This window comes from Misgurnus anguillicaudatus, chromosome 6 (assembly GCF_027580225.2).
Source record: "Misgurnus anguillicaudatus chromosome 6, ASM2758022v2, whole genome shotgun sequence".
Lineage (NCBI taxonomy): Eukaryota > Metazoa > Chordata > Actinopteri > Cypriniformes > Cobitidae > Misgurnus > Misgurnus anguillicaudatus.
In genome coordinates this window covers 22,336,461-22,347,878 of record NC_073342.2, presented here as the reverse complement: position 1 = coordinate 22,347,878, position 11,418 = coordinate 22,336,461, and the positions used below count along the sequence as shown (strand labels likewise).

General features: G+C 38.7%; 1 protein-coding gene across 3 annotated transcripts; it reads right to left on the bottom strand.

The window, feature by feature from the left end:
* Positions 1–753: 753 nt before the first annotated feature.
* On the bottom strand, positions 754–11,398 carry asb15a (ankyrin repeat and SOCS box containing 15a). Of its 3 annotated transcripts, none has more exons than XM_055193360.2 (10): positions 10,260–11,398; positions 9,665–9,781; positions 9,521–9,558; positions 8,036–8,167; positions 6,459–6,617; positions 5,501–5,698; positions 5,105–5,276; positions 3,797–4,325; positions 3,567–3,720; positions 754–1,185 (listed from the first exon to the last, which is right to left on the bottom strand). In XM_055193360.2, exons 2-10 carry the CDS (start codon positions 9,763–9,765, stop codon positions 1,013–1,015), a joined length of 1,656 nt encoding a protein of 551 aa, XP_055049335.2. In that variant the 5' UTR covers positions 9,766–9,781; positions 10,260–11,398; the 3' UTR covers positions 754–1,012. The 3 variants fall into 3 exon arrangements, with proteins under 3 accessions (XP_055049335.2, XP_073724891.1, XP_055049334.2); XM_073868790.1 differs by having other exon boundaries at positions 5,501–5,746; positions 10,260–11,397; XM_055193359.2 differs by having other exon boundaries at positions 5,501–5,746; positions 9,665–9,769; positions 10,260–11,397.
* Between the last annotated feature and the right edge of the window lie 20 nt (positions 11,399–11,418).

The window sequence follows — 11,418 nt, the reverse complement described above, 5'->3', positions numbered from 1 at the left end:
TAGGAGGCTGCTCAGGTTGCAGCAACAGTACAATTTGTCCAGTTAAAGATAAAAAAAACTACATAGTGTTGCTTTAACTCCAGGGGAGCATAAATTAGCATATTTTCAAGTGGAGTGTCCCTTTAAATGAAACCTTCAAAAGTGCAATGATTATAAAAGCGTTAGATGTAATATATAAACCTCTTCAGTATGACAAAGCAAACTGCAGACAGTTCATGACCTCTAAAGCCATAATCTCATTGAATATATATGTGTACTGTAAAACACAACCATTGAAGATTTGCACTGTCATTATATGCTCACATTTTTGAACTCATCATAAACATTTCTATCAGGTAAAATTATCAAGTGTACTTGTACGGTAACTGGTAATAAACCTTGGGTATACAATAAACTAATACGTCTAATGATAGTCACAATTGTTCCTGTATCGTTTGAGATTATGATAGTGCTCATGTTCAAAGTTTCCCTCTCATAAGTTTGTTGATATTAATGGGACATAAAGTTATAAATAGATATGACCTGCGTTTAATGACTTCTACTATTGATAATGCATTCGAGTACTGCTGCTTAACAGCGCGGAGGTGATGTGTAATCAAATGTCCAATGTTACACAGACGCAGTAAACACCGCTTATGTGTTTTATGAGTGCTGTAGTACATTTTAACACAAAAACAACTGGAACATCTTGATTGAACTCTTAGAAAAAGATCTGATTTGATATAATCCAAAATAAACATGTTTTTGGCAATGTTTAGATGGAACATGATTTTATTGCACAGATAGCACCAAGACATTGCTTTGTGAAATGTATTTTAAGAAGTGTTTTGATGGAAACATGGTGAAAAATCTGGTCATGTCAACCTTTTAACAATATGTGAATCTTACACAATTTTTTCAGGGTTTAGGGGGAGAACTAAGATGTTGGTGTCCTTAAAGCTAATACGCAAGAACTAAAACATTGAAATCTTTCGTCTTTAACCTGCAAGTTTTCTTCCTTTAGGAAAGAACATCATTCCTGACTCATGATTCTTCCATACAGATCATATTCCTTGTACATTAGGTAGCCTTTCAGTCCAGGTGGGAAAGGACCGGAGTGTATGAACTCAGGGTCACCCAGCCTACATGGAGTCATCTCTCTTCTGATGACAAGTCTGCATAGGTGCTTCAGTGCACGAGGGTTTCCTGGATAAATCATAGATCCACAAGAAAACACAATTTACTGATTTGGATTTTTACACGACTTGTGAGCGCTTGACACAATCTACCAATACGGAAAAAATGTGATTTTTAAAATATATTTTTTTGAAATATACAAATATATTTACAATAATGTTTTTCACCAATATATTTTTGACCTATTTTTGAATTTTTTTAAATTTATTTTAAAAAATAAATATATATTAAAGCATTTATATTCACATCCCGTGGAAGAAAAAATGGTATGCTACAAACTTGTAAATATAAATGCTTCTAAAAGTTTAAAATTCAATACATTTTCAACTTAAAATATAGGGCAGAAATTAGCACTTTGGGGCAAGTTGTCACATTTTCACACTGGAAATAGTTAACCCCAGGTTATTCTAAACCCCGGTTAACAGAATCCTGGGTTATCTGGTTCACGTTTCACACTGTACGTACTTAAAGGTGCTCTAAGCGAATTCACGCGTTTTAGACCATAAAACATTTTTTGTTACATACAGCAAACATCTCCTCACTATCTGCTTGCTGCCTGTCCGCTGATGAAACTGTAAAAAACGCGATCTCTGTAGACTGCCTAGGCTCCACAAACTACAATAAAAACAAAGTGGCCAAACCTACCACCAGAAACGATAACAAAGTGTCCCAGCCAATAAACGACAAGAAGAATTTGGGGGTGGGGGTTGGGCGCGTTCATGAAAGCACGGAAGGGAGGGGGAGGAGTTAGCTACGCTCCGTTTGTTTGAAAACAGTTCAAACATCAACAAAAAGGAACGTCACACAGATTCGCTTAGAGCACCTTTAAATATGCAATTTGTATAATCCGTGCCACTAGAGGGCGCACAATCAAAACAATAACAATGATGTAGATTAATGACGCTCTGAAGCAGCGTGGAATGATGGGATTTGTTGTCTTTAACTCAACCGCTGATGGCCAGAAATTAGACAAAAACAAGAAATCATGTTAAAAAATGAGGTAAATTAATCAAGTTTTATAAATGTTGCGATTGATGACATTGTTTTATTTCATTATGTAAGGTTTCATGTAATGTTCAAAGCGCAATTGTTAGTCATAGATGTTACAGTATTAGTCCAATTCGATGGTGTGTTTACATACAAGTGTGCCGCACAAGCCCTGAAAAGTGAAGGCAAAACGTCTTGATCGCCCCCCAGTAACTGGTTCCAGTATAGCTCATAAACCCCGCCTCCCCATGTTATTCAATAGGAATTGAGACCCACTAAACAATTTAATTACACTTCAATTATCTTTTTTCTGAAGCTGTTTTCTGTCATTTACTGTAGTTTTTACTGTAGTTTTATGTAAATCCAAGTGTTTGTTGTTAAGTAAGTTTGTTTTTAGTTAGTTATTTAATGTTATAAAAACGGTGGTGTCACATCATGATTGACAGCTGTGATATGCGCATTCTGTGAGAGCGAAGGTGGGCCTTGATTTCGAGGCTTTACTTCCTGCTCACTACTGCGCAGGACTGGTCCCGAAATTGCTACTGCACAGACTCAAGACCCAAATGTCAACGCCATATCGGGACACTGGCGGCTTTACTTTTTACCAATGGAAGAGAGTGAACGGGCGTCGTTCATCTTTTTTTACAGTCTATGTTTACATAGCACAGAATTAAGTGTTCAGATTAACAAATTACCATAAACAAGCGAGTTGCCCGAAAGACGCTATTACTTCCGCATTTGTCCACAACTGTTTTGGCTACACTGTTGTCATGTGGTTCTACGTCATTAAAGGCGGTAACAAAGGGTAACCCTACTAAAAAATCCAGCATAAGCTGGTTTAAGGTGGTTTACGCTGGTCCTCCCAGCCTGACAAAGCTGGTAACGCTGGTGGGCCAGCTGGTTTTCCAGCCTGACCAGCTAAGTCCAGCTAGACCAGCTTAAAAAGTGACCAAAACACAGCTAGACCAGCTTGCTACACCAGCAAAACCAGCTTCCTACACCAGCAAAATCAGCTAAAACCAAGCTGGAGACCAACTAAAACCAGCTCACCAGTTTATGCCATTCTTAGCTGGATTTTTCAGTAGGGAATGTGGATATTAACGTCATTGACAGTCGACTGCACTGCCCCGTGTCACTGTTTAGAATGGCAATTAGATGCAATTAGATCAGATTAGATGCATTTAATTCTCTCCATTTAAAAAAGTAGAAATGGTTTCATAAATATTTCTAGTCTGAAAGATATTTTGGAGCATCTAACCCCGTCCCTACCCTAAACCAAACCAAACCACTTTTCAACCATATAAAGCACAATACATGACTAAAAGTAGTCACAAGTATTTATTGCATAAAGTGACCAATAAAACAACAACAATGAAAGTTCTGAGTGTTTGTTTGCTACTCACCCAAAATGTCAGATATTTCCGGCCATTCCTTATGCTTTCTCAGAACCATCCTCAGCTTGGAGCAGATGGGAACATGACTAACATAATCCAGGAGAACCCGTACAGCTCTTCCAGAGAGCTGAGCGAGCGAAGAGACGCTGATGAAATCGCAGAACTACACAGAAGAGAAAACAGTCATAGGTAAAGATATACAGGCCACATCATACTAGATTTTGTAACAGAGCACTCACTGGGATCTTCTCACTTGGATGTTCTGAATAGCGACCCCATGTTAAGTCATGACGACAACAGAAGCATTTTTCGGCATCGTAACCGCTGTTCAGAAGCAGTCGCATCATCATCTCGTCCTTCAGGCAGTATTGTAGCGCAGTAGGAAACACTGTGTCATTGACCACCGTGAAATAACAGTTCACATCAGCAAGCTTGGCCAAGAGCAACTTGACAATCTCGTACCTCCCGCTTCTTACCGCCACTAGGAGACAGTGTAGAGGATCCAGGTCGGTTTTAGCTCCGGCGTTTAACAATATCTGAGTGCCGGTCACATCTCCATTGGAGACGGCGAAGTACAAGGCGGTCCGTCTCATGTCCCCGTAGTTCTCAGAGACGTGCGTTTCTAGAAGAGCATTGACATCGAAGCCTTTCGCCAGTAGGAACTCCAGACACTGGACGTGACCTCCATCTGCAGCTGAATGAAGGGGGCTTTGGCCCGAGAGATGGAGAGCTTCTTTTGTAGTTACGGGGATTAACATTCTCAGCGCCCTGAAAAGATTGTTTTATAAAATGTAAAGGATATTTGCAAAACAATACATGGTGGCTAAGTGGTCATGAGGTATCATTCATGTAATGTAGCCTTAAGGGACATTCCACTTTTCTTGAAAACATGCCAATTTTCCAGCTCCCCTAGGGTTAAACATTTGATTCTTACCATTTTGGGATCCATTCAGCTGATCTCCGGGTCTGGTGCTAGCACTTTTAGCATAGCTTAGCACAATCCATTGAAACCGACCAGACCACCAGCATCGCACCAAAAAACAACCAAAGAGCCTGACCAAAAATAGTCCCCTTGGTTACGTTCAATAGCAGGGGACTATTTTCGGTCAGTGCCTAATCACTACGCCTGCTGCCGCCATGTTACATTAGCAAAGTCCAGTTTGAGAGTATAGTTCCTATAACCATATCTGCCTAGAAAATCGCAACATTTAATTTTCTGTCGGCCTAGTACACAATGTAACTACAGAAGAGTCAAGTTTTAAATAGGAAAAATATTGAAACTCTTTGATTATTTTCAGGCGCGACGCCAACGGTCCAACCAGATTCAATGGACCGTGCTAAAACATGCCAAAAGTGCCAGCGCCAGACCCAGAGACCAGCTGAATGGACTCCAAAATGACAAGAACCAAATGCCCAACCCCTGGGGAGCTAGAAAATGAGCACACCCTCAAAAAAAGTGGAATGTCCCCCTAATAGTGAAATACAGATGTTGGTTTTGTTGTTTATTCGGATTTGTGTTTTTAAATCTTGTATAGTTAATGTCATACAGGTAATGTCCTTCGTAAGCCGCACGGTGGATCGGAAGCCATGAGGAAAGATTGGGGATGTTGGGATCAGCACCATGTTGGAGCAGAAGCTCAATGCAGTCAGGATTTCCAGAACCAGCGGCATCATACAGCACACTGTCTCCATTCGGCGCCTGAGCATTTACATTGCCACCTGTTGGTACATCATTGTGTTAGTTTTCTCCTTAAGTACACAACCATTCAATCCATGATTGTGTAAAATGTGGACAAATCCAACTGTTGGGTCACATATGGACATTCTCTGGGTTAATTTACCCCAACGGTTGGGTTTCGCCATTTTTTAACCAACCATGGGTCGAACAACTTTTTTATAGTGTAAAAACATTTGTGAGCTGTTTGTTAATTACGCAGTTTTACCATAGTGAATGAGGATATCCAGCACTTCTGCTCTTGCATATTCTGCAGCAATTTCCATAGGCGTCATCCCGTTCTGGTCTACCTCATGTACGTTACCTCCACGTTGCAGGAGGAGCTGAAGAATATCAGTGCAGCCCACCTTGGCAGCCTCGTGAATGGCCGTCCAGTTTTTAAGGCAGACCTGATTCGCCGATGCGCCTCGTGATAGAAGTGTGAAAGCGATTTCAAATGAGTCTGTTCTTACGGCTGCAGCACAAAACATATTTTGAAGCTAATGATGATGTAGACTATACATTTCAAGCCTGATCTCAGGAAACTGTATGTAATGTATGAGGTGGCTAATTTGTATCAAAGTGTACAATGTAAATCATACAAAAAAGTCTGATTATTAGAAAAAGATGCATGGGCGTCGGAACCATTATATATTTGCGGGACAAGCAGACCCAAGATTATATTAGACCCACTTATTTGTACCATTTCTAATTTAGCCGATATGTCTATTCACTTTTCAGAGCGCCGTCAGTCAAATCCATTCCACCTGAGGTGTGCCCTAATAAATTAAACTCCATTCCTTGTTTTAGCTACAGCCTTGACTTCCACACAGCTGATTTCTCAAATCCATTCCACTTGGCTCATTCAGATTCCATATAAATACAACTCCATTCCTTGTTTTCACTACTGGTGCCTGTTGTTGCACTCCCACCGCCGAAACACAGCAAGGTAAACCAAGCATTGCATTACTAAATTACTTTTTTATCTAATTAAATGTAAACATTTTCTGGGGAGGGCCCGTCCACATTTTTTGCCTCCGACGCCCATGAAAAATGGCATAATGATACCCCAACCCTAAACCCAACGAGACTAAAACTTCCAAATGAGAATTGCCACCTTGTAAACTAGTTACACATTGCCGGGAGATTGTGTTGACATTTCCAAAAAATAGTATTGGTTGAAGTACCCAGTAATAAGGGAGATTCGTTCTTGCTGTTGGTCCTGTTGGGTGAAGCTCCATGTTCGAGCAGAGTCCTCACGATCTCCACCAGACCGGCTTGAGTAGCCAAAATCAACGGCGTCTCCCCATCTGCAGTTTCTTTCTCTAAGGATAATCTGTAAGAACCTATTTTCAACCAAACTACTGAGCTTTGGAAATAACCGTATGGGGTGGTTTCTCGAACATGGATTAGCTGCATGAGGCGCAATGATATTAAGCAGTGCCCGAAAATAGTCCTCTGCATTGAAAGTTACCAAGGGGACTATTTTCGGCTGCTGCGTAACATCACTACACCTGCAGCAGCCATGTTACGGCAGCAAAGTCCTTGATTATTACACCAGAATGAGAGTCTAGAAAATCATAATTTAAAATTTTTGTCGGTCTTAGTACACAATGTAACTACAGAAGAGTCAAGTTTTAAATAGGAAAAATATCCAAACTCTTTAATTATTTTTAGGCGCAATGCTAATGATCTAATCAGATTCAATGGATTATGCTAAGCTATGCTAAAAGTGCTAATGGCAGACCTGGAGATCAGCTGAATGGATTCCAAAACGGTAAAAATCAAATATTTAACTCGAGGGGAGCTGAAAAATTGGAATATTTGTAAAAACGTGGAGTGTCCCTTTAAGCATGGACTAGGCCTTAGTTTAATTAGGAACTATAATAGTTTTAACGAACATGCCTTACTAAAAACATTGCAAAGGAAATGGCACTGATGTATTTTAAGACATGTCAGTGCAAGTTGTTTTCAGTTTGGACAGGTCTTACATTTATTTTAGTCTAATCCATGTCTGGGAAACCACCCCATATGCATTTATAATTTACTCACTGTTACGTCTTTAAAACAACCCAAAGAACTTCCTTAAGTGCATTACAAATTATAATTTGATAACCTTTTCTTTGTTACACATGTTATGTGTATTTACTCTTTACTATAGTAATAACAGTAAATGATGCATAAATACATGCAACTAACCCTCAAACCAAATCCTAATCCTACATAAGTACATGTTGTTAATTAATATGAACTAGTTTTTAAATATAGTATAGTTATATTGTAATAAGTAATTCTACACTAAAATGTAACCATGACAATATAACAAAAACTCTTTTATGTAATGAAAGTCAGCTCGTAATTGTATTTTAAATATATCCTCATTCATCTGTCTTGTTTGATCTACACTGTCAATAAAAATGTCCCCGTCTGTCAGTGGGGCGGTATACCATTTTCACATAAAGAGGTAAAATTAGTACCTCAAAGGAACATACTGGTAACAAATGTGTACAGTATCTGTACCTAATTGGTTCATATTAGGACCTTTTTAAAGGGTACTGCACCAGTGACAGCTTAGGGACATTTTTATATGCAGAAAGTGAATGGGTAAATAATGATATTGTCATGTTTGGGTGTGCTATTCATTTGACATTAAAACCATTAAAAGCAAGTTTCCTCACCATCCTTTTTATGTCTAAAAACATTTACGATTGCACAAACCTATATTTGAAAGCTATAAAACAGTGGGACTTCTAATCTCTCTCACCATAGATGACCATCTCCAACACTTGTACAGACTGCTGGACAGCAGCTCGGTGCAGTGGGTACCAGCCTCTGCTATCAACCTCAGTGAAGGCAGCAGGATAATCACACAGCTTCTCAAGAGCGAAAAGATCTCCTGTTGGGTCAGATGACACAAAAAGTCTGCATATTGAGTCTAATTATTCTCATTTGATACATTATTCTGTATATACAATTCTGTTATTGTTTTAAAGGGGTCATAGTGTGAAAATCTGACTTTTTGTTTAAGTGCTATAATTCGGTCCCCAGTGCAATGTGAAAAAGAACAACCCATTAACTTAGTTTTGGTAAACCATTCTTTGCAAGCATGTGAAAAATTAGGTCGTTCATATGTCGTCTGTTCTGTAAGGTAGCAAGGCCAATTACAATAATTCCGCCCCATAATCTGCACTATCCAACTACGGCACTGAGAGAAAGAGAGAGAAAAAATTATTGACAGCACAATTGAGTTTCAATTTAAAACACAATCATTGCGGTCAGTGTTTGCATTTCATTCGCTCATTTGCATTTTAAAGGGACATTCCACTTATGATAAAATATGATAATTTTCCAGCTCCCTTAGGGTTGAATATTTGATTCTTACCGTTTTGGAATCCATTCAGCTGAACTCCAGGTCTGGCGGTACCACTTTTAGCATAGCTTAGCACAATCCATTGAATCTGATTAGACCATTAGCATCGGGCTAACAAATAACCAAAGAGTTTTGATATTTTTCCTATTTAAAACGTGACTCTTCTGTAGTTACATCGTGTACTAAGACAGACGGAAAATTTAAAGTTGTGATTTTCTAGGCCGATATGGCTAGGAACTATACTCTCAAATTGGCGTAATAATCAAGGACTTTGGACTTACACACTGACCGAAAATAGTCCCCTTGGTTACTTTCAATAGCAGGGGACTGTTTTCGGGCACTGCGTGGTGTCGCTGCGCCTGCTGCAGCCATGTTGCATCAGCAAATCCCTGATTATTATGCCAGTTTGAAAGTATAGTTCCTAGTCATATCTGCCTAGAAAATCGCAACTTTTAATTTTCTGACAGTCTTAGTACACGATGTAACTACAGAAGAGTCAAGTTTTAAATAGGAAAAATATTGAAACTCTTTGGTTATTTGTTGGCGCGATGCTAACGGTCTAATCAGATTCAATGCATTATGCTAAGCTATGCTAAAAGTGCTAGCGCCAGACCCGGAGATCAGCTGAATGGATTCCAAAACATTAAGAATCAAATGTTTAACCCTAGGGGAGCTGGAAAACGAGCATATTTTTTGCTTAGGTCTACAAAATAGGAATTTTAACATGCTATAATTAATTATCTGTCGGGTGTTTTGAGTCAAAACTTCACATATACACATTATGGGGACACCAAAGATTTATTTTACATCTTAAAAAAAAATCTTATAATATGACCCTTTAAAGCAACCACGCAATCATTGAGAAGAAAATAATTTCACCTCGAAAAATCGCATCCAAGATTTTTTGATGTTCCACACTGGATTTATTTGCAGGAGAGAAATAATAGAGGCACCATGATGGGTAATATCTTAACATATCATATGTATATATACCCTATGTGATCTATAACTTTATTATCTGACCTTCCAAGGGAGGCAATGTCTTTACAAGATTCCTGAATGCTCAGTTGGATAGCAGCATTAAGAAGATCATCGTCATCATCTAGATCATCTGATAGATCCATCTTCCTGAAGGGAAAACTTTTAAAATAAAGTACAGATAAATAAACAGCTAACTAAATGTGCCCTCAAATGAAATAAATGTAATTGATTTTTTTCTGCATAAAATCATCCTACAAAATGTAAAGAACATTCTGTAAAAATAAAACCTTAATATATTGACTGAGTAAGATCAATGTTGATGCTCTTAAACTCATTTTTAGATTATAAGACTTCATCCTGCTTTCACAGACCGGTTCAGATACAGTAAGATCATTTGTGCAGAGATAAGAAGAAGAATGCATATTTCTCCTTCAATGCAGTTGTTTTCACAGAAAAGGGTTTTAAATTTTTACAGCGCTTACATGAGAATGTCTGCTAGCAGCAGAGATTTCAACACTTATACACACATTTCAAGGAAACGTTGAATGAGGGCATGCACAGCAGCCAACAACAAGCCTGCCGCTTCCACTAAATTGTCCTCGCTTCACTGAACAGTAAACAAAGACTGTAATCTCACCTTGTGAAACACAGTTCCTGTGAAATCACGAGTCTGCTGTGCCAGTAGTTTAGCTGCACACAATCTGAACTTGAGTGCCGGCGGATTTGCCTGCCCAAAACAGCAACCAGTCTCACACACACTCACATATCTAATTTTGGCTTTCACCTGCTCTGGTCTCTACCACGCACACCAGCAAAGTCAGATGTTATGCCTTCACAAACATGACCTCATGTTTGAATGATAATGTTTATGCAATAATAATTTGAAAAGATGCACTATTTTGTGATTTCATATGATGGGTAATACTAAACTGTGCATGATCAAGCTGATCAAATTTTTTTTATATTCACACACCAAATGCATACACTATGCAGCGATTCTACTGCTTTTATGGGGTTTTATTTGCAGAGTCTTCATGCAGGGTTTATAGCTTTCTATAAACGTGCTGTAATTGACACCTGCTGAATGTATCTACTGATATACTGTACGTACAGTCATTTTGCAGGGGGGAAATCCCAGATTCCCTGAGACTACCATGTGTTAAATAAGTAACTTTTACAGCTTGTGTAGAAGTCTTGGGAGAATAGCTTCACATCGGGTTGAAAATCTATAAATCCTATAAATGTTTCAGTTGTTTCAAAATGTTTAATCTTTCCCAGGCATTGCGCTAGTTTTCTGTGTAAAAGATCAAGTGGAATAAAAATCAGACATGATCGTTTTGAAATATGAAAGCTTAAAGGTGCAGTGTGTAAATTTTAGCGGCATCCAGTGGTGAGGTTGCAAATCGCAACCGACGGCACAGTCCACTGCTCACCCCTCCATTTGAAACGCATAGAGAAGCTACGGTACCCGCCACTGGAAAAACATGTAATTGACGGAGACAACTTTAAATATAAAAGTTTGTCCGTTAATAAGGGCTTCTGTAGAAACATGGTGGCACAAAATGGCGACTTCCATGGAAGGGGACCCTCTGTGTATGTAGATAAAACGTCTCATTCTAAGGTAATGAAAACATAACAGTTCATTATAAAAAGGTCCCCTGATAATATAGTTTTGTATATTATTTTGCATTTCTGTCAAGAGATCCTTCTAAAAATTACACACTGCACCTTTAACGAATACAAGCACATTTACACATTAACAACCCAAAAATGTGTTTGTAAATACACAGCCATGA

What these genes read in the sequence shown, in the direction of transcription:
- asb15a (XM_073868790.1), bottom strand. Translation starts at nt 9,765, where the DNA reads ATGGATCTATCAGATGATCTAGATGATGACGATGATCTTCTTAATGCT. An exon ending in GTTGGAGATGGTCATCTATG is followed by an intron (nt 6,618 to 8,035) that starts GTGAGAGAGATT and finishes GGTTGAAAATAG; the next exon opens with GTTCTTACAGATTATCCTTA. An exon ending in GGAAATATCTGACATTTTGG is followed by an intron (nt 1,186 to 3,566) that starts GTGAGTAGCAAA and finishes TGATTTATCCAG; the next exon opens with GAAACCCTCGTGCACTGAAG.